General features: G+C 39.6%; 4 protein-coding genes across 5 annotated transcripts in view; 1 reads left to right on the top strand and 3 right to left on the bottom strand.

The window, feature by feature from the left end:
- Positions 1 to 34: 34 nt before the first annotated feature.
- On the bottom strand, positions 35 to 3770 carry LOC118740586 (exocyst complex component 2). Its single transcript, XM_036472184.1, has 10 exons — positions 3470 to 3770; positions 2797 to 3411; positions 2533 to 2747; positions 2338 to 2472; positions 2132 to 2279; positions 1906 to 2072; positions 1402 to 1841; positions 849 to 1154; positions 359 to 775; positions 35 to 301 (listed from the first exon to the last, which is right to left on the bottom strand). Exons 1-10 carry the CDS (start codon positions 3576 to 3578, stop codon positions 163 to 165), a joined length of 2691 nt encoding a protein of 896 aa, XP_036328077.1. The 5' UTR covers positions 3579 to 3770; the 3' UTR covers positions 35 to 162.
- A 1924-nt stretch (positions 3771 to 5694) lies between these two features.
- On the top strand, positions 5695 to 9336 carry LOC118740585 (conserved oligomeric Golgi complex subunit 3-like). The gene is made up of 9 exons (XM_036472183.1): positions 5695 to 5903; positions 5965 to 6507; positions 6570 to 7108; positions 7172 to 7311; positions 7372 to 7532; positions 7612 to 7741; positions 7801 to 7979; positions 8046 to 8621; positions 8694 to 9336. Exons 1-9 carry the CDS (start codon positions 5742 to 5744, stop codon positions 9096 to 9098), a joined length of 2835 nt encoding a protein of 944 aa, XP_036328076.1. The 5' UTR covers positions 5695 to 5741; the 3' UTR covers positions 9099 to 9336.
- A 3350-nt stretch (positions 9337 to 12686) lies between these two features.
- Positions 12687 to 13992, bottom strand: LOC118740588. Its single transcript, XM_036472186.1, has 3 exons — positions 13801 to 13992; positions 13547 to 13742; positions 12687 to 13480 (listed from the first exon to the last, which is right to left on the bottom strand). Coding segments are annotated over exons 1-3 (972 nt in total). The 5' UTR covers positions 13803 to 13992; the 3' UTR covers positions 12687 to 12706.
- Positions 13993 to 14377: 385 nt separating this feature from the next.
- The window catches only part of LOC118740583 (CD109 antigen-like), a 12577-nt gene continuing 4871 nt past the window's right edge, over positions 14378 to 22083 (bottom strand). The window contains exons 2-10 of one of the 2 annotated variants that reach the window (XR_004993160.1): positions 20998 to 21997; positions 20301 to 20938; positions 17809 to 20096; positions 16372 to 17190; positions 16101 to 16294; positions 15854 to 16028; positions 15682 to 15787; positions 15308 to 15588; positions 14378 to 15253 (exon numbers count right to left, since the gene is read on the bottom strand). Coding sequence is in view for 1 of the 2 variants with exons in the window: in XM_036472180.1 (XP_036328073.1) it covers positions 15377 to 15588; positions 15682 to 15787; positions 15854 to 16028; positions 16101 to 16294; positions 16372 to 17190; positions 17809 to 20096; positions 20301 to 20938; positions 20998 to 21977 (5412 nt within the window). In the remaining variant the exon portion in view is untranslated. Of the gene's footprint in view, positions 15589 to 15681; positions 15788 to 15853; positions 16029 to 16100; positions 16295 to 16371; positions 17191 to 17808; positions 20097 to 20300; positions 20939 to 20997; positions 21998 to 22083 lie in introns of both variants that reach the window. The other variant, XM_036472180.1, reaches the window with a different exon arrangement.

Raw genomic sequence — 22083 nt, 5'->3', positions numbered from 1 at the left:
AAAGATAGAATGGTATAACTAACAACAGGTAAGGTTATTTATATGCGCATAGATATATATTTAAAAAGTGTTTGTGAATAAATATGCGATTAACTTTAATGCGTACTACTTAATGCGTGTTTAGAAAATGTAATTTTAAAAATTTCACGTCAAACTAAAAATTTATGGATCCTTAACTGAAAAGCACATAAGCTGTAGCTTCATGCACTTTTTTACACGCTCCAAAATTTCGTCACTTTTCTTCAATTGCTCCGAATTAAGGGGCGGTTTTATAGCCTCCAAGGCTTCAAGGAAATAATTTCTGGAAAAGTCATTAATAAAATATAACAAACGATGCGTATACATTGTATAAACTCACTTTCCAGTTTCATTTGTATAGAATTTCAATGCATCCCTTATCAAGCGTATGTCAACATTAGCTTGTATAGCGCCGCTGTAGCTGAATTCTTGCACACAGCTCATTAAGCGCGCCAGCTCCTCGGAAACGGTTAACACAATTGGCTCAAGTATTGGACGTAGTAGTGCTGGTGATATGGTATATATCTCTGAATATACACCAACTAAGTTATCGCAGCATTCATGCGCATATGGACGCAATTTGCCAATTTCCATTTCATTATCCCATTGAAAACGACCCAAATACATTGAAGGTTCTATTGTGCCAACTAAGGGATCTCCTTTATGCTCTACATATGCCTCCAAGAGATTTGTAAATAGTTGATTTACGGAATAGCGTGAAGTTTCGATCGCCAGCGTGGGCAAAGGGTAACCATATCTAGAGAGAAATCCATAAGATAATGAGATTATGGCAGCATGTATATATAATAGTTTTAAGGCGGATAACTTACTTAACAAATACATCGCCTACGTGTGGAAAGAAACTCTTATTGCAATAGGCGCAGTTGGCTAGGCAACAAAGCATGCGTTGTTCCCAAGTTATGACGTTTGAGCTCCAAAAGCGTCCAGACGTTAGCCCGCTCTGTTGAACATTTGGATAGCCAATCAATTGCGAAACATTATGTGTTGGTGTTTCCTCGTCGTGTGACTGATAGGCCAACTCTTCAATAACACCGCAAAATGTAGATAAAAATTCTTGCAAACGTTGTGACACTTCGCGTTGACCGTCGGATTGAGGCTCGAGTAAGTTGCCTTCCCTTTAAGATAAAATGATTAGTTGAAGTACAAATAAAAAAACTTTGTTATTCATGCCAATTACGGTATCCCTCGGATGCCAATTACGGTATCCCGCGGGTGCCATTCGCACAAATCTAAACGTTCACACTTCCTTGTTATGCCATTGCGAATCGGATTAGATCCGTGCGGTGGCATACGTCGCATACCGTAATAGGCATGATTATTCTGATGTTCATTAAAAAATTTATGTTAACAATTATCCTTCACCTTATTTCTGGATTCATGCACGAATTTTGCGCCTCATCAAGCGTCTCTATCAGCAACTTCTCTAAACAATTTGGCAACATTGTTGCACCTGGGAAATCTTCGATACCCATATCCCAAGTTTCTTGTTCGCCCAACTTCTTGCAGCGATCACTAGCCCTTTTGAAAGTTATAGAAAAACAGAAAATACGTATTTCATCAATCAATTTTTGTATAATATCCAAAGCGTCAGATGGTAAATCCAAACGAATGAGAGTAGCGTATGTGATGCGCGTATAACGCAAACACTGTGATATCCAAGGTAGAAACTGATGAGTAGCCGACGACGAACCGATGGGCCAGGATAAGCCAGTTGTTTGACGCAAGGCGCGCAGATCCGAAGCAATGAGAATAGCAACACGCAAGTACGCGCAAAATTTTTCTATTCCATTTAAAACCATGCGCTATTTGAAAATTATTTTTTTATTAAGACATGTATGTATATTGGTAATACAAGTTTTTACGCACCTTGAAATCACCCGGCTTTGGATCGTGTGCCCCTCGCAGTTCACCAGTGAAATATAACTGCCCAAGGCGCCATAGGTCTGGCAGTTGTGATGCAGCTATATCGCAAATTTCTTCACAAAATACCACACGATTATGCGGTTGATTGGAATTATCGCGATTTTTGGATTCTAAAAATACACGAAAGAACGTATGGTTTGTCTGTAGAAATTATTAGTAAGTAGCCTACTTTCTTGTCCTGCTTGGTCCTTGGATGTGTACTGCTCGAATGTTTGTTTAAAGGTGAATTCTAAATACTTTGCACGTGCTTCGATTGCGTCCCAAGCAGGATCAACATTACGCAGACGATCGCCAATAGCGGTGCCGCTTTGCTGCACCTGAACCATAACACGAGAAAAGTTAACAATTTAAAATCACAAGTTTTTCATAGTTTACCTCAAGACTGGTTAACGCTTTTATTAGTTTCTTTTGTTGCTCTACGCTCTGCGGCATTTTAACTACTTTCTCGTGCAGCTGCTTTCGGATTTGTAGGATACGTTGATCCACTTCTTCAAGCACTCGACGAAACATCTGTACATATAATAAAAGTAATCTATTACGAGTTTTTATGAGCTCAACTACATTACTTACCGGTATTTCGGTTTTGCCAAAAAGGTTTTTGGCACGCGCGTAATCATTTACAACAATATCGTATTCGCCAGCCTGTGCGCGTCGTTCCACCGAATTTGGCAAGCAAAATAGGAATTTATGGCGCGATAACGCAAATAATACTGCGCGTGTGGAGTCAGCCTTTTCTTTGCGTAACAACACTTCCGTGAAAATATTTTGGGATTCACTAATTGAGCCTTAAAAGAAAGCAGTTAGTAAGGGAAAGTCAAAAATACAATTACCTACTCTCAATCGAGCTTTCAAGCACATTTAATGGCTCAGTGCCATATATGCGTGTGTCTTCTTGCAATTTATCTCTTATATTCATCAACGTATCTAGCTGGTCAATTACGGAGCCAGCGTTCGACTTCAAAAATGACAATTGTCCCTCCTTTTGACTTTCCACTTTACGCTTTAAATAGGATAAACCAGCCTTCAAATCCTCAAAGGAAGTTGCCAAGTGATTTTCAAGCAAAAACCAAGCAGGAGAAAAATTATCTTGCGATAAATCACCGCTTGCATCGGGAAACAAATCTCTTAAATCTTCCGGTATTTTTTGTTCATTGCCTTCAATAGACAAGCCGAGTGGATCTTCCTGTGTTAAAACTGATTGCGCCAATGTGCGTCGACCCCAAGCAAAGTTTTGTGAGGGAGATTCCTCTATCCATACCGCAGACTCTTTCAAGGGTCCAATTGTTTCATGATAAGCGCGGAACTGCACAGTAGAAGTGCCTTCGCCACCACTTATGGTGGTAACAATGATATCGCCTTTACCCTTCGCCGGCCCTGTACGCGCTATAATTTTATTAGGCGATTTCCATTCTGCCGATAGTAAGCAATCAGACCCACAGATTTTCAGACCTGAAATATAGGGCGTCAACGATAAGTGGGATTATGCTCCTTCTGGTGCTCCACTTACCAATTAAATCAGTTGCTCTTGTTCCTAAAAACTCTCCACGTATTATAACTCGAGTACCTGGAGGACCTTCCTTTGGCGAAAGCCCAGTTACGACCGGCTGTGGAGCCATTCGAGAATTTTTATAATTTATAGAGGAGCTCCAATTTTCGTGTAATTAAAATCATCAAGGCGAATTCATATGAGGGGAAAGCCCAAAGCGAGTTTATAGACATTTGATAGCACAAAAACAAAAACTACACTAACAAATTACCCGCACAATGACAATCGGAACACGAACAAATGTACAACAAACACATTGTTTTGGCAATGCGCACAATTCGCCTTGAAATCACCTGCTCTTGTAAAACCACCTTATATGAATTCGCCGCGGAAAACATAAACAAATGATTACAGTGGTGTTAGACATTGCAGTGCAAGCGCTTTTTATACGCATTTTGCTGTCGAAAGCTGGGACTCGGACTTTTAAAACTTGTATAATAAAAGTCCTTAGAAAAAAGTTATCCTTGCACTTTTATTTTATTTGAAATAAAATAATCGCTCAACCAAGATTTTTACTTTTTAGAGCAGTAATAACTGTGCCAAATATTTTTAAATCTAAAGTAAAAGTCCTTTCGTAATAATGAACAGTTGCCACCTATTTATATGTATATATTTTTTATCATCTATATTATCTATTATCATCGAAGCAGTTTTTTGTCCAGGTCATCAGGTCTGCACCGTCCGTTCGATTTTTGAAATGGTGGTGTCAATTTAAAGGGCTTGGCCTATAGATGTGCAATAAGGTTTTCTTCTTTCGAAGAGTTGCCACCTGTTAAAAAAATTAACTCAAATTATTTAATAGTCAATGCCATTTGATCCGCACCGTTCATTCGATTTTGAAAAATGAGGTGAGATGTTGCTGTGCCGTGAGGTTTAGTTTTTCGAAAATGGTTGCCACCCTTTCAAAAATAGGATTTATTGAAATTATTTTATAAGTTAAATGAGTTATAGCAATATGGGTATCAACTCAAATGGTTGTGAAAATGCTATATTTCTTAAGTACATGTAGAGGGTTGCCACCTGAAATATTAAAATATGGGTAACAAACGAAACATTTTCAAGGAATATTTAGTTTGAACTTGGAAATCTTTGTATAGGGTTGCCAACATTAAAAAATTGTATTCAATTATTTAATAAGTTAAATGAATTATTAAAAGATGGGTATGTATTCAGGAGAGTTACCACGTGTTTAGAGAATCAAATTCAATTCATTTCATCAGTTAAAAATACTCTATTTTGAAAATACTTTTAAAGAGGGTTGCCACCTTATTGAAAGTCGAATTTATGACAAAAATTTTACCAGCACGAATTCGCAACTTCCCCTCCAATTGAAATGTCAAAATTGTGCTCTCTCCTTGCAAGTTTTACTAGTTTTTTGACCAAACGAACACGATTTAGTAACAATTGATACCACCTTGTACTAGTTTTTTGCCTAGCGAACACTTTTGTATTTTGTCTTGTAAATAAGATGGCAGATATTAACCCAGTCAGCAAAAAAACCGAAATGGATCGGAAACGGGGGATGAAATGCGGATTTTTGTTGGTTTACAGATTGCATTTTCGGATACTTTGACAATCCGGTTTTCCAGTAAAGTGTGCAGTAGAAATGTATGCACAGACAAGAATCGAAAAATGTTTTGAAACGGATAAGTTTTTAGCTGTTTTTCTAAATTTCTCTATTTATTTGTTTATTCTATATTTTATAAATAAATAATTTTTTTCATTTAATTTACTGATGCTTTTACAGATGCTTTCTCATGGTTCGAAAAAAAATATATATAAATAAGGAAGCGCCTGGCGGTATTCGAATTCGAAACTTTCTGAAAGCTAACAAATACTACCACGCCCAGCCTCTATCGACTACGTATACATGCTTTCAAATGTTTAGCTTCAACAAATCAAATATAATTTCTGCTTTAAATAATATCATCTTTTTCGAACGTTTTCCATATAAGAAAATGAATGAAAATCATAGTCGCTTTCCGTTCCAGCTCCGCTCCAGCCAAAATTTCTTGCTCCTTAGCCTTTTGCTCCTTTTCTCCGCCCTGCTCCGAAGCCCGGGTTTTTAGTCAATTTTACAGGTAATTTAGTTTGTTATAATCATAAAAATTTCTGGTAACAATCGATTAATAATAAAATCGTTTTGATTGGAATTTATCATCCATCTCTATCCGATTTGACTTTAGCAGAGACAGTCAACTTTTCCACTGTCAACTAATCTGATTTGGATGAAATGGATGACGTTGCCGTGGTCCAAAGCGAAAATGAGAATTTACGCAAAGTGCGGACGAGATTGCTTCAGTGGGAGTCAAGTAGTGACGCGCTTGCTCCATTAAATGCTCTACAATTGGAATGCTTGGATGTGATAAATAACCAGTGTCGAACCTACAATGAGGTAATTGCCAACCGCACCCATTCACATTGACTCAAAATTCTGATAAATTTTTCACTTTTAGGTGCCGGAAGCCACATCTAACGCAGGCTATGGAGAACAATCAACTACTGCGGACAAACCACATTATGACTCAACGAGTATTACCGGCAGTGCAAGTGCGCAAGAATTACTAAGATTACCATCGCCTGGAATCAACAACAGTAAAGATTTCCTATTGTGGTACGATCGAGTGAAAGAGGAAATTACACGTCACGCAGATGCACATCATTATCAGTACTTGCAACAGCTGGAACAACGCGATGCTGAGTGTGGGGAAATTTCGGAACAGATCAACTCCGCAATGGGGCAGCTCAAGTCGTTGAATAGTGAATATGAAACAGTATCACAAAAAACTAGTGCACTCAATACAGCCAGCGAAAAGTTGACGGAGGAGCAAAAACGTTTACAAAAGCTAGGAGATGAAATACAGCGACGATTGCACTATTTCAGCCAAGTAGAGCTGCTGCATCAGCGGCTTCAAAGCCCCACACTCTCCGTGGCAAGTGAGGCATTCCGTGATTGTTTGGATCGTATCGATGAGTGTCTTGAGTACTTGAGAGCAAATGTAAGGCATTTTTTTAACGAGGTCTATATTTATTTGCATTTAATTTTTCTTCTATTTTTTAGCCCAAGTTCAAAGATGCTGGTGCTTACACAGCAAAATACAAATACTGTCTATCGAAAGCCGTGACTTTAATAAAGAACTACACACAAGTTGCAATGTCACAAGCGACCGCTGCCACGCTGCATCCCAAGCAGTCGCATTTTGCAATGCTACAAAGCACGACATCAACTGCAATAGAAGGTGAAAAGAAAGCCAACACCATAACAGCAAGTACTTCCCCGGATGCAGCGTTCGCACTTTATTATGGCAAATATCAAACAGCTGCTGTGAAAATTAAGCGCGTGGCACAACTTGTCGAATCTCGTTTAGAACGCAGTGTAGAATATGAACAGCTGCTAGCGGAAATGCATCAAAATTATCTAAACGAAAGGGCAACTATTATGTCACCAGCTGTTAATAAAGCTATACAAGAGCTGAAGGCGGCACACAAGGGAGATCATTGTGCGCTCACGCGCAGCGCTTGCTCATTCCTAGTGCATGTTTGTCAGGACGAGCAAAGGCTCTTTTTCCAGTTTTTCGCGCGGGGCAGCGATCAATTGACGTAAGAAATAGTAGTTATTTTTCGAGCTAAATTAAGATTTAAACAAAATTTTGCTACTTTTAGCACTTATCTGGAAGGCCTGTGTACCATATTGTACGATACAATGCGACCTTTCATTATACATATTAACCACTTGGAGACATTGGCGGAAATATGTTCGATTTTACGCATTGAAATGCTCGAGGAGCATGTACAACAAAATCGTGAGTTACTAGAACTACGTCTATTTCAAGTATATGTTGGTTAATATAATTTGTGTTCAGCTGGGGCGCTCGAAGCTTTTGCAAATACCGCAAATCAACTACTGCAGGATGTACAGGAAAGGTTGGTTTTCCGTGCGCATCTCTATTTACAATCGGACATTTTGAATTACAATCCGTCGGCTGGTGATCTGGCCTATCCAGATAAATTAGAGATGATGGAGGTAGAGTAATATAACTGTTTTCTTACAAATTTTTTTATTGGTAGCAAAATATACATAATTTTTTTTTTTTTTTTTGCAGAGCATTGCTTTGTCACTGCAGGAGCCACAGCACATGCGTCGTTATGACTCGCGGTCTTCGCTCAATTCAAGTATTTCAAGTGCAATAGAAACGGAAAGCGTAGATACTGCATATCGAGCACGTAATATAAGTAATATCACTATTTTAAAATGAAAATGTACTACCTAAATCTAATCGTATCGCTTTCAGATTCATCTCCGGCGGATTTGCATGGCATGTGGTATCCCACTGTACGTCGTACATTAGTATGTCTTTCGCGTCTTTATCGTTGCGTGGATCGACCCATATTTCAAGGTCTCTCGCAGGAGGCACTCAAGCTATGCATACAAAGCGTGTCCGCAGCCGCTTCCAAAATTTCAACAGCTAAGGTAAAAGAAAATGTGATTTATTCCTTGTTCAAATCTCTGCAAATTATCACATTCTGCTCTCTACAGACCCCAATAGATGGCGAACTGTTCGAAATCAAGCACTTGCTAATATTGCGGGAACAAATAGCTCCCTTTCGTGTTGACTTTACCATCAAGGAGACTTCGTTGGATTTCAGCAAAGTAAAAACTGCTGCTTTTGGTCTTTTACACAAACGTAAACAGCTTTTCACCATGGGCAGCAATAATGCCCTGCTCGAGTTTCTGCTCGAAGGTACACCACAGATAAAGGAACATTTACTTGATTCACGTAAAGAAGTCGATCGCCAACTCAAAATGGTGTGTGAGCAATTTATTAAGGACGCGGTGCATATGTTAGTTTCACCAATCTTGCAATTTTTGGATAAAGCACAAGCATTATTACAAACGAAGGACAGCAAAGTTGCCGCAAATGAAAAAGAAGCTGCTGCACCAAAACTAAATTACGCCTTACGCCAGAGCGCATGGGCAAGCCCACAGCAAATTAGCAGCATCATTCAGGAAACACAACGTTTAATCAAAAGTAAACTATCAACACTGCAGCGTTCAATGCAGCTATACTTAAGTAATCGTGATACTGAATTTATAATATTTCGACCGATACGAGTGAGTACCTAAACTTGCATATATGTATGTACATATGTAGTTGACTCCCTTTAATAACTATGATTTCCACAGAATAACATCATTCAAACATTTGTTAAACTGGAACAAATACTAACCACAAACGGTTACAACAACGACGATATGACCATCACTGGCTGTCCAACGGCTGAACAGGTGTCTGTACTATTGTCTAGCGCAAGTATACTGGCGACTGAAGGTATAGTTAACTTCTCAGCGGCGGCACGAAAAATCAGTACCTCATCAAATGAGGAGACAGCGATAGGTGTAGCGGCCCCGAGAAGGACAAGCTTCGAAAAACGTGTGTCGTTTGAAGGTGGCGCAACGCCAGTAACTACTATGGAAAATCTCCCCGAAATGCCCGAATCTGGCTCGTCTGCTGCATCACCGGCACCACCTCTAACGGTTTCGGATAACAATGAGAATGAAGAAGGCATAGCGGCGAAAATTGCTAAGTAGTTCCGTTTACCGGTTAGATGGGAGCTCACGCAATGTACAACGTTGATAGTATGCTACACGATTTGAATTAAAAATTTAATTTGTGTTATTATTCTTACTTAGTTTATGTATGCATGTATGTATATGTTTCGTTGCTTGCCGAGAACTTATATTCCATAGGCCAGCCTATTAACCTACATATTACTTTTTCAAATATTAATATAGTGAAATATATTCAGCTACGACTTATCTATATATATATACAAAATAGGAGCGTTCCTTATCTCCCAGAAATAGTCAGAAAAAGTCCGAAGTAGTCAGATTTAGTCCAAAAAGCGTTCCTTAACTCGGAAATGACAGCAAAAATGAGAGAGCAACAGAAGAATTTTTTCTGGCAAAATCCTGAAAAGTGTCAAACTCAACTGAATTTAAATTAACGGAAATTAAAGAATACGCTAAAAGTGAGAATAATCTAAAAAGTAAAAGAAATGAATTGAAATTGGAAGAAGGCAAAAAATAATTGATATAGCAAGTGTTTATTGTGCTTGTGCTTGTGTGAATGTGTTTTGTACATACATTTCTGTTCTTATTTGACATTAGTTTTGTTGTTGCCATTCTTTGGACTAAAAATTTGGTTTTTTGCGTTCCTTTACTTTTCCTGTTATTCTCTTTTAGTGAGCGCATTTTGCTTACGCTCTGGCATTTTGACACTTTTCAGATTTTAGTCCAAAAAGATAAGGAATGAACCTAATGATTTTCAATTTAATGCATATGTGCATACTGTTAATCCCAAAACTAAAACAAAAAAAGAGCCGTACGCTCAATTTTGGGAGTAACAGTATGTATGTATGTATATGTATGATAGAATGTGTAGTAAAAAATGTTGATCACCTCATTTCGTCCGAACGGATGCCCACAATAACAATAACGTTAAATTGATAGTTCCTTGATGGGTTTTCACTTATGAATCAAAGAAACACAGCTAAATATGCATATATTTATTGGTTAAAATTTGAATGTTTAAAATTCTTCTTCTTCTGGCAGTTTGACAGTTTTCGCAAACTCGACCGGAAAAATAGCCCGGCCGACGTCGGGTTAGGGAGAGACAAAAATTTCTCTCTCAAAGTCGCTCTCAACAGCCCGAGAACCACGATTGAGAGAATACAAAGGTTGCGCCGATCTCGGACCGCTATTCCTCTCTTAACGAATTTGACAGAATCGTTGTTTGCATGACGTCACACTGGTGCCACTTGTTTACGTTTTCCTTGCAACATTTTTTCTTCTTCTTCAATTCTTGCTCACGTTTTGGCATTTCTCTCTCGCAATCGCACCAGTGTGACGTCACACACAAGTTATTCTCAAAAATCCTCTCCGATCGGCGCAATCTTGTATTCTATCATTCTTGCCCGAGAACCAACAAAAGGAACACAAATTGGGCACTTTCGCCCACCCGTGGGCGAGCAAAAGAACTAGCCCTGGGGGAAGATTCTGTAACCAGTTAGCGACAAGTTTCTGATCGATATCGCACTTGTTGTCGTAAAAATATTTCATATCATACGTCAACAAAACCGACGCCGATTCGAAAATTGTCGCTAACTGGTTACAGAATCTGTCCCCTGGGTAGTAGCTCAATTTTTTTGCGCTAGCTCAATAACTCCGGCACCACCTGTGGTGTCAGCGCAATAGCGCAGTGTACTGATTAGAAAAGCTGTGCGACGTAACCTCTATAGTAAAAAGTAGGGATGTCAATGGCAAAAATACATCGATGTTTTTCATTAGTTGCGTTCCAGATGCTTCACGATATTCACGATTTGCAGCAATAGCTGTTTTCTCCATAATAAACCTTATGGAAGGTGGTCACCTGGAACAACTTCCTGTAAAAACCTGCAAATCGTGAAACATCTGGAACGCATCTTTTGATTCGATGCGTCGAAATGTACATCGATATTTGTCGTTGCATCGAAGGGCATACATCGATTTGCATAGGATTTCTCAAATACTAGTTGCGATCCCGTACGAGTCGGGACTAGTCAGAAATAGTCAAATTTTACTGGAAATCGATCCCGTACTCGGTTCTCTGACTATTGAGAGGACAAAAAAAGAGAGTAAATACGGTTCTCTCTCTGTCAGAAGTTACCAGTTTTAGTCCGAGAATTTTTTGCTGGTAAATTCTGGTAAATATGTCAAACGATCAGCTGTAGTGTTTTTGGCAACCAAATTGTAAACAAAAGAAAAGTGCACTCTGCTAATTCATGTTGAAAAGTATTTAATTACTTGTTTAAGTGGATTCTAATGAATTTGAAAGTATTTTTGGTTATTTACATGTGTGAGCTGAGTGTGTTTGCATACAAAATAAGCAAAAATTTACAACCAAAATTTGGAGGTTATGTTGAAGTTGACAGAACTTTTCAATGTTACTCTCTCGCTCTGAGCGAATTTTTATTTTTTGACAGTTTTAGGTCGGTGTTATGCAGACAAACTTTTGTTTGCCAAATTAAATGGCGGCTGCTTAGTTTGCTCGGCGGTGGTTATGTCGAGTTTGGCACAGGGTTGCACGTTCATTATGGTTTTCATGGCTATTGCCAACACGAAATGAAAATTTCAGATGTACATAACGCGCACAATAAATATATTTTTATGATATCGTATAGGCAATTAACTGTGCCCCAATCTTTGAAGCTTCTACAGCATATATTCAGTTCCCTAGCTTTCGGTATCACGGCAATTTTTGTGTATAACAACAATTATCTAAAATTTTTGTATATGACAACACCGAATTTGCCGCAGTTTGACCAAACAAAATTAGTTTGCTGTGAGAGTCGCCAAACTCGCTCTCTCCGAGTTTGCTGCAACAACAATTGCACGCAGTTTGCCAAACAAAATTTCTGCATAACACCGGCCTTACTAGTCCGAGTCCGAGGAATACGGGAATGCACATGTTATTAGGACATTTGTACATAATTTGAGATAAAGTACAGCAACTGAGCTAATTATGGAACTTTTTGGAGCCATTCACAAAGCAATTTAAGTGAAAAATTATTTTTATTTTTTTTAATTATATATGGAAATTGACAGCAAAATAAAAAAGCACTTTCCATTTAAATTGCTGGTGAAACCGGCTGTAAAAATAGGAATTTGAAAAATTTCATTTACTCATTTTTGCCACTCAGTATGCAATAATCAGCATCAATTTCATTTTCCCCGAACCGGTTCACTTTTCACTTTTGGTTTCCATGGTTTTACTATGTGCGGATGACAAATTTTCGGGTGCAACTCAGGATAAGGCAGAATATTTTTAGCAAAGAAAAAATTTGCTAATTCCTAATCAACCGTGGCGCCAAGACGAATTTATACATATATGCCCTGGGATGCACTTGCATCGCAGACAAGCTTCCCTCCCTCCTTGTGGAATGCTTTGGGATCTTGGTAACGTAAAAGGCGTGACGTAAAATTTTATGCGGCTGTATGGCGTGGGGTTTTTCACTACAAGCTTCTTTAAGGCAGATAACTCCGGAAAAGGGATCGAACCGAAACACAAATGGTGGCCTATGACGTGTGTCATAGGATTCATCCAGATGCAAATAGTTGTTTGCGAACAAATATAAAATATCTGCTGGCGAATACAAACTTTATTTAGATTTGAGATTATTAATTACCATGGCTAATGTTTCTAATTTTAATCGTTTTATTTCAAGCTCTGTTTCTCGCGAGGACTGTTGAATGCGGTGCTTTTCCTCCTTGATCGCCAGGAATCTTTCTTGCACGGCCAGCAACTTCTCCTGCATCTCCAACAACTTATCTATTTTTGCATCCATATTTCTTTGAAAGTCTGCAACAGATTTTAAATTCATTTGGAGGAGTTTCAACTCTTCATCACTCCCACTTGCTCGTCTTTGTATGTCGCTGCGTTGTGTTTGGAGGAGTTGTAACTCTTCATCACTCTCACTTGCTCGTCTTTGTATGTCGCTGCGTTGTGTTTGGAGGAGTTGCAACTCTTCATCACTCTCACTTGCTCGTCTTTGTATGTCGCTGGGTGGTGTTTGGAGGAGTTTCATCTCTTCATCACTCCCACTTGCTCGTCTTTGTATGTCGCTGCGTGGTGTTTCGCTACGAGTGGAAGTGAATGCCGATGGTGATGGGCCCGGCAAGCCGCTATGGGTTGAGCTTGCCTCTCTGTCGCCGAAATTGCTGTCACCACTGTCACTGCTGTGCTTGTATGATTCTGCAGATGGTGCATTTCCGCACGCTGGCTCACTTTTGTCGCTTTCATCACAAGCCTTCAATCCGGCGGCCTCAAGTATCAGCTCCTCAGAGGCAGTAATGACCTTCTCAGTATAGATTCCTCCTCCAGATTTATTGTGGGAAAGTTTTTTCTTCGCCTGATATTTTAGATCGGCGAAAACCTGTAATCAAACGCAAATGTCAAAATGTCCTAATAAAATTTAAAATGAAAATCATTGTGAGAATACCTTCTTCCACTTCCGCCAATCCTTAAATGGTGGGCCTACTGCATTTAGTTGCATAGAAAGCTCCTCCCAGAGACTGATCGATTTAGCTCTGCCTTGTGCGAAATTAGAAAATTTGCTCTTAGCCAAGTTGGGGTGCTCGGCCATAAACTCCACCATTACATCCTTTTGGGTAGGGTTCAGTTTAGTATAATTGGACCTAAAATAACAAAAAGTGTTAAATCTTTTATTCTTACACATTTCAACAATTTACTTACATTTGCGTTGTTTGGTTCGCGCTCGATTGACAGGTAGTGTTCGAATGACATTTCGAACGAACGAGTACGCTCACCACTAGTTCCCGTATTTCATCAAATCGAATTACGATATAAAAGATTCGTTCACATGTTACATCAAACCGAATTACGATAAAAACAATACGTTCACGATGTCAAAATCCGAAAAATGTGAGTTTTACGTGACGTTAATTCGATCACGTATGAGACCAAGGTGAATTTATAAATGGTGGTGTTACTAGATCAGCTGATTTTGTGTGTATATTTCGCCTCACGGCTTAAGACTGTCAAAATGAAATTTTTTTTTTTTCTTTTTTGGATTTTCACGCACATATTCGCCTTGCGTGAGAGGAGTCGAGCCCTGTTGAGATCTTTCAAATGCTAATACGCTAGTAAATAAAAATACTTCTTTTATATTTGAAGTGAAAAAATTTTATATTTATTTATTAATTAAATTTTTCACAAAAAGGACGGATACAGTGTGGCTTATAAAAAATGTATTTTTATAAAAGCTTTTCGTTTGCAATTTCTTTGCTTAATATTTGCTTGTATATACATACGCATGAATGTCTGTAATTATTAAACATATATTTTTAAGCAAATATTTATACAGTAAGACTATTTGTTTGTGTATACGTCACTAACAACTACTACAGGTGTTCGTTTTATTCAATAATACAATTTCAATAAAAAAATTTATAAGGTAGTATAAATTTTAGTTTTAATTTCGTCTCATTTTATGACTTTAATAAAGAAAATGCACTTTTGATTGCAATGATATGCTCTACTTAACTAAGATACAAGGCTTTTGCCGTTTATAAGACACATTTGTATTCTCTTCATTTACGCACTTAGTACGCAAAATTTTTAATTAATTCGAGATTGCTATTTATTTCAAGTTACGAATCCTATTTGAGATGTAAGCTACCTGAAGTCCTCTGCTATATAAAAAAAAAATACGTACTTAAATATCAGCTCATTTAGCTTTGTACATATGAGATTTTCAGTGTTTATACTTAAAATAAAATTATTGATTATTGTTGGATCTCATCGTTTAATTACAATCAACGCTTTTTCAACAAAGATTAGCATACTGCATTAGATTAACATAAAAGAAAAGGTTACTAAATATAAATAAATTGCAGCAAAATAGAGTTGGCGCAAGAACCGGTTGTCAACTAATGACCACAGTATTGGACGGAACACGGTTGCTGAGCGTTGCTCTGGCAACTAAGTTACATTTAAAAACTACGTATGTTTCGTAACGTTGGTTTTTTCGGAGTTTTTTTTTTTATATAAATATTCGAGCGACTAAGGAACCAGCTGAGCATGCTATTCCACTGTATTACATCCACTTGTCTTTTCTAGCTGATACTATAGGTATTTTAAATGGTGTGCAGTATGTGAACACTAAAGATTTGTATATGAAAAAAAATAATAGTTGAGGGTAAAAATCGTCAATTCTAAGCTTAATATTAAACACAAACTCAAATATTGGGACCAGGAAAAGTATACAGGAACGGCACAAACCTGGATTTTTAACTATCTTAGGGGTGGCTTATGTGAACAAATACAGACAATTAAGCACTACATGCATTCGACTGCGCATTAGATATATAAATACGCTAAAGAATAGAAGTGACACAGACATAGTAGCTCGCCAACCCATATTGTAAATGGAACAGTATGGACACTGCGAACTGCCGCACACTTCACAAATGTTCAGCAGGTATGTGGGTAACGCATCGAAAATGGACTCGTTGAAGCGCTCTGTAAAGTATAAGATGTGAAAACAATAAATACAAATTTTAGTATAAAAGTAGACAATTAACAGAACAACATCGAAATAAACTCATTCCGTACCTGGCGCATAGTAGTCGTAGACGCGTATGGGCAAATAACGTGACATATTCGCCACTGGGAACCAACGTTCGATAGTGAAATTAACACAAATATCCTCTTGATCAAGCTGCAACGAAAAAAAAGAGGAAATTCGTTTACGAAAATTCAGTTATTTAAAAACCACAATACTTACATAGTCAAAGTAGAAGATAACCTTCTGGTGAGTGTATTTAGCCCGACGTAAATTTCGCACACGATTGCTTAGCACGTAGTGATCGAGACGTTGTTGTTGTATCCAATAGCCAGTAGGTATAGCGACATCAAGCACCGCCATACCGGAGCGTTCCGATTCGCGTGTATTAATCCAACTGAAAAAAGTTTATAATTAACAAAAACTTTCGTTTAGTACAAACAAAATTTAGTTCAAGCAATTTCCTCACTTTTGACAAGCGACGTATGATATGTGCGACTGATTTCTGCCGTGGAAGATGGCTCTAGTATGCAGACCGAATGCTGGCACAGGCGGTTTCGTCTGGAATTTCGCTATGTCAACATTGTATTGCACATGCATTTGCAATATCGCATAACCAGCACCTTTGGCTTGCACCTTAACTGTTCCCCAAGATTCGGGTATCTGTTGGGAAAATAAGAAAACATTAAAAAATATGTATATATGTATTCTTAAGCCCCACTCCCAATCAGTAAACTCACCTCAATACTTTGCAGCTGCGCCAAATTCGTGTCATCGATGTGTAAGGCTTGTATTTTGCCGCCTTGCGATGACGCCTCTATTTCCACCGTCAAAGATGAAACCTCACGTATGCGCGAATGTACTGTATACTCGACAAGCGCACGCAATGCTGCACTGGTATCTTGTGTAGATGCCCAGCCGCCATCGTTCAGACGTTGCGCATTCAACCAACGTACTATTGGATCGACAATAAATTCACGGCGAGAGACGTAAACTAGCAACGCATAAGCAGTTGTCTCAATATTCATAGCATCAAATTCGTATGGCAGCCGCGGTAGTGAGAACCATTTTTGATTTTCTAATTTCTTTGGCGGTTGTGGCACCTCTTTGCTACCCCAATACATAAAATCACCGATTACACGTGCATGTCGCCGCAATATGGAAAAGACATGCTCTGCCATTGGTGACTTGCAGAGTAGGAGGGCATATGCAGTGAGGGCGACGTCATATGGCTCTTCGGTATCTTCCAAGAATTGCATATTGCGTTCGATCCATGATATGGCGCGTTGTTGTGCCAGCGCAACACGCGCGCCCAGCGAACCGGAAAGATCTTTAACCGAGGCCAATGAGATAAGTACGTGCGAGGTGAGCGTAACGTTGCGATTTTGTAAACTAGTATTATTGGCAAAATTCGTGCGATTCATCTTGCGATCTGGCAGCCAAGTAACTTCGTAGAAACCACCCTCAGGCGTCTGATGTTGCAGTAACCAACGCATATTCTTCTCGATGATAGTTGGGTCAATCCAAATAAAATTTTCCCATTCGTAGAAGGAAGCTTCCTGTTGGAAAAAAAACGAAATAAAACAAAAAGAAAAATGGAGCATTAAAATGGATACGGTATCGGTCATATCTACAGCAACCCCATTTCAAAGTTATGCCGCTTATGTTTATTTATTTTTAAGACTTCTCAATTAAAATACGGTTCATTCTGTTACAAAAGCTATGCAAACCCACTATGTGTTAACCCCAAGTTTAAATTTTTTTAGAAAATTGCAAAAAAAAAATCAAGAAATTTTCACCAATTTCTATTTTTTTTTTGTTAGAAGTGTTACGAGTTTTTTTTGTGTATACAGTTTCATAGCCCATTAAATTTTAGTCTGATAATGCGAAAGTTTCGAGTAGCTAAACATTACCATTAATCTTTTAGAATTTTTGTATCGTATGGAAGTCATATAACGAATAAATACAATTTATTTGCGTATGGAAAAAAAAAACCGCAACACCCTCGGCAAAACAATTCTAAACTTAAAAAAAAAACTGGAACTTCGGCCCGAAACCCCGTTTTGTGGTTTCCCGCGATTCTTGGGAATGATGAGCTCAGTACATACCATAAATCATTAAAAATAAACTTGATCCAAATCAAAAAACTGAAACTTCCTCAATTCACCATCACTCACCTGGAAAATACGGACGCAATACGCAGTTAACCACACGGACGAGGCAGAGTTATTCCAATCCGACCGGAAGAGTGAGAATGAGCCATCTGGGCGCATGAAGCTCAATTGGCGTTGATAGCCAATATTCATGTGATAGAAGGCATGCTTTTCCGTTGTCTTATTACGTTGATTGATCAAACGCATATACATGATTGTGTACAGATTCGCAGCAAATGAGAATGCATTCTGTTCCGCCGATTCCATAGGTAAATAGAGCAGTGAAGTAGCATTCACTGGCATCGTGGGGAAAATCGGTCCAACCACATCGCCCACAACGGAGATACGTGCTCGATTCGAGCCATAGACAAAATAACGATCCACTTGGTATGGTATCTCTGGTGTTTGTGTAATATTCACATGCATATATTCAAGTACGTAAGCGCGATTCGAAAGATCCAAGAGTATGGATTGATGGCGATATTGCGGCAAACCATCCGATTCAACATGCAGACGCCGTGTAATTGTATCGGTACCCAGCAAGGTGGCCACATGCAATGTTACATCGATATCACCCAACTTTTGTGGCACCACCGGCACATAAACCACCGTAGTACCCTGTGCATCCAAGTAGATGAAGAACTGATGCTCGCCAAAAGAGGTACGTGGATTGTAGGAACGTACAATACCATTTTCCTCGACATGCACAAACTTATAATCCTTGCTGCCATGCAACACTACCGTTGCCTCTATGGGCGTGGTCATGTAATTGAAGACAGTCACACGTATGCCAACCTGTTCGCCTTGTCGACAATGCGTGGGCATCTCGACGTTAATGAAAAACGGTTGTACGCCAACATACTCAATCGCTTTGTTCAACATACCGAAACCTTTCGAGGGGCTAACACTGAAGGCGCTCACCATCCAGTAGGCAGGGCGATCTGGCACCTCAACATTGAATATATAACGTCCATGCGGTCCAATATTTACATCTTTCCATAGCCAAACATTTTCGTAGTGTCGCAAAATGCGATTAAAACGATACTTGCGATAATCTAATAGTTCTGTGTCATTGCGTATGCGACAACCAATTTCATCGGTACCATCATCACAGTCAAACAGCCCATCGCATTTCTTATTTAGCGGATAGCAACGTCCGGACAGGCACTCGCCGTAACCGAGTGTGCGATTACAAGTGTCGTAACGCCGCGGTACATAGCCATCCGTGAACACAATTAACCCGCTGTATTCGAAGGTGCGATTCGCGTCGATGCCGAACGACGAGGCGGGGAAGTATACTAGCTCATCGGGTGTGCCCTCATGCGTGTGCCAGACGTGCTTGTATGTGCCATTTGTTTGCTCATCGAATGTTGACATTTTAGTAACTATTTTCGCATATGTCAACTCATTGCCTGCCTGCATGGTGTAAAACGCGCTGTCGATGCCGGAGAGCCCCACATATGAGCCAGCTTCACCGAAAATGGCCACTTCAACCTTTTCACCCGTGCGTGCTTTACGGTTATTAATGTAGACCGTGAAGTTGTTTCGCGAAATGCCATTCACCGGGAATGTCAGCGAATCCGCAACTATTTGGCCAGCGAGTGTTATCTTCCAAACGACAATCGTAGCCACTGGGGCCATCTCTGCGCTCAGTACAACTGCGATAGTGCGTATGCCCTCTATTATTGTTTCCCGATCGTTTACCAGTATTACACCCTTGGACATAATCAAATAGTTGAAGTCCTCCAGGTAGAAATTCGTACGTATGTGGAAGATGATGTATTCGCCAACGACCGGCGTATCTGTGCTCGTGGAAACCTTGATATGTTGATTGCGTGGCGAATAGTGTGACACCATCAGAAGTTCTGTTTGAGCGCGTTCACCGCGTGGATCAATGAAACTCGCTTGCAGACGCATACGTTCTACGCCATTTAAGAAATCCCGCGATTGGGCACGATCATCTAGCTGTAGATCATTACGTAGATCCACTTTCACAGCCCAGATACCAGGACTAGCGGCGGACATTTGCAGTCGCGTCGGTGGCCAATCTCGTCGGCCTCCACTCTTGCTTTCCACAAAGCCGGTGACATCCATTATACCTTGCTGTAGTAGATTTTTATGAATTGGTGAACCATCATGATACTCTACGGCCAGGTAAGCGGTGAACGGCATGGAGGGCTTGAAGACTTGTGGCGACTCGCCTAAGAAGGCCACACGAATGCTGGAATTGTAGACGCGCGCAATTGCATAGCCTGAAGTCACTTCGTCGTAGAATTTTTCGCCAACTGTAGCGGTGATTAATACTTCCATGCCTGTAGGAATTGTCGGAGAAGAAAGACATAATAAAACATTAAGATTCAAATACATAATTACTGTTGGAATATTCCCGTAAAAGTGAAAAGTTGAAAACCCGAAACACGAATACAAATAAAAGTCTCAATACGTTCGACATTTTCGAGAACTTTCAAAGTTTAAGAGATTCGTTTTGGTATTTTAACATTTCTACATGAACTCACCCGCCAGTTGTGGCACCAAAACCTCCAGTTCGCGTACTGGCCATTTGAAATGGAATGTACCGTTGAAGTAGCGCAAATAAGGTAATGTCTTACGATAACTACCCGTCCAAGAATCGTACGTATCAGGCACATCGGGTTTGCGCACCCAGAAAGGCCATTCCTCTTCAAATTCATAATGCCGCTCAACAACGTACTGATTGCGATAAAGCATATCCTGATTACGATTAACATCTTCTGGTGTAGGCACTGGACTGTATTGATTGTAGTACAGTTCTTTCTGATGTTGTAAATAACGTGCAGCTTCTTCGGTGGGTGAACGTCCCAAGCGGAATTTTTCGTTTAGCACCTGATTACTGAAGTATCCGATAGGTCTTATCGTTGCTTTCAACGTCAGATTGCCGCGTACTGGGTGACCACTAGTGAAATTGGCCATCACGCGGCCATGAATAAATTGGTCGGTGGTGAAAAAGAATGCTGGCATTGTGACATTTACTTCAAAACGAGTCTGATAATACTCTTCTACACTGAAGTGCCCTTCTTCCACTTGACCTTGTGCAATTACACGAATTGTCCACTCACCAAAGGTGGGTTGATCAGCGAGTTTGTATTCCAAAGAGACGGAACCAAGATTCGATTGGCTGCAATGGAAACAAAAAAAAATACGTTAAACAAGCACGTAATAGGTTAATTTTCTTACCGTGATAGCCAACGCCGCAAAATATGTTTATTCGGATCCAGCATATAAACGTCAATTGCATTATCGAAGCCCTTCAGCTCAGTTGTGATCGGTATCGAACGGAAACGCACAGTTTCGCCCTGCATGTACAAAGGTTTGTCGGTTTGTATGAATATACTCATCGAACGTTGCGAAAAATCCAAGCGTGTTTCATTCAGAAAGGCCAAACCACCGAACACATCTTGATAAAAACCCTCTACTCGCAGTTTGTACTCCCCATTGACGCTCGTAGGCGGCACGCGCATCAACATCGTTTCGGGTACGCCCACTTTTACATCTTTGGAATCACCACTGATCTGCACACCATCACACGAAATACTGGCATGCACCGTTACTGGGTACTGAGCACGCAATATCGATACCGCAACCTTATAGATGAGGCCAGGTCGCACCATGCGTGATGCAACAATAAAATAAGTCGGTTCACGCGTATGGAACGATTCTAAGAAAGTTGCTTTTACATTGTACGAAGTTTTGCCACGGCCGAAATTTAAATCTTCCTCACCGCCATAGCCAGCATTCGGACGTTCATCAACTGGCAAATCATTGAAGTTATCGGTGCGATAGCGTGTGCGATCGGGATCATTCGTATTATAATTTGTATTTTGGTTAAAATTCGTATTGAGATTCTGATTCGTATTGGAATTCTGATTATAAGGATCATTATTGAAGCGTTGATTCACATCATCGTAGGCTTGAGAGCCAGGGAATGGATTTTGTGGATTATTTTGATTGTATACTTGCTGTTGTTGTTGTTGTTGTTGCTGCTGTTGTTGTTGTTGTTGTTGCTGCTGTTGTTGTTGTGTATTATAGTAATTCTCTTGTTGTGCAGCGACTATGTTTAAATTGCAACAGAGCAACAGCAATGCGGCTGCAAGAAGCCACTGTTTGAATGGTGGTGAGTAGGACATGAAGGGCTGTAGCATCCCGTTGGGATGCATTTTGAATACCTTTGTAAGATCTGCAAGTGAAAAAGAAAAAAAAAATAGTGACATGCGGCATATAAGATGACGTAATCATATCTCTAAACCACCCGCTTTTATGAAT

Source organism: Rhagoletis pomonella, unplaced genomic scaffold, assembly GCF_013731165.1.
Source record: "Rhagoletis pomonella isolate Grant_MI unplaced genomic scaffold, Rhpom_1.0 Rhpom_scaffold_00006, whole genome shotgun sequence".
NCBI lineage: Eukaryota > Metazoa > Arthropoda > Insecta > Diptera > Tephritidae > Rhagoletis > Rhagoletis pomonella.
This window is presented reverse-complemented; position numbering and strand designations above follow the sequence as displayed.

Coding starts and splice junctions, on each gene's coding strand:
- LOC118740586 (XM_036472184.1), bottom strand. CDS start 3,578: ATGGCTCCACAGCCGGTCGTAACTGGGCTTTCGCCAAAGGAAGGTCCT. Junction 2,748..2,796: donor GCTTGAAAGCTCGATTGAGA/GTAGGTAATTGT, acceptor CTTTCTTTTAAG/GCTCAATTAGTGAATCCCAA. Junction 1,155..1,401: donor TGCATGAATCCAGAAATAAG/GTGAAGGATAAT, acceptor TTTATCTTAAAG/GGAAGGCAACTTACTCGAGC.
- LOC118740588 (XM_036472186.1), bottom strand. Junction 13,481..13,546: donor ATTGGCGGAAGTGGAAGAAG/GTATTCTCACAA, acceptor GTTTGATTACAG/GTTTTCGCCGATCTAAAATA.
- LOC118740585 (XM_036472183.1), top strand. CDS start 5,742: ATGGATGACGTTGCCGTGGTCCAAAGCGAAAATGAGAATTTACGCAAA. Junction 5,904..5,964: donor AGTGTCGAACCTACAATGAG/GTAATTGCCAAC, acceptor TTTCACTTTTAG/GTGCCGGAAGCCACATCTAA. Junction 7,742..7,800: donor ATATCGAGCACGTAATATAA/GTAATATCACTA, acceptor TATCGCTTTCAG/ATTCATCTCCGGCGGATTTG.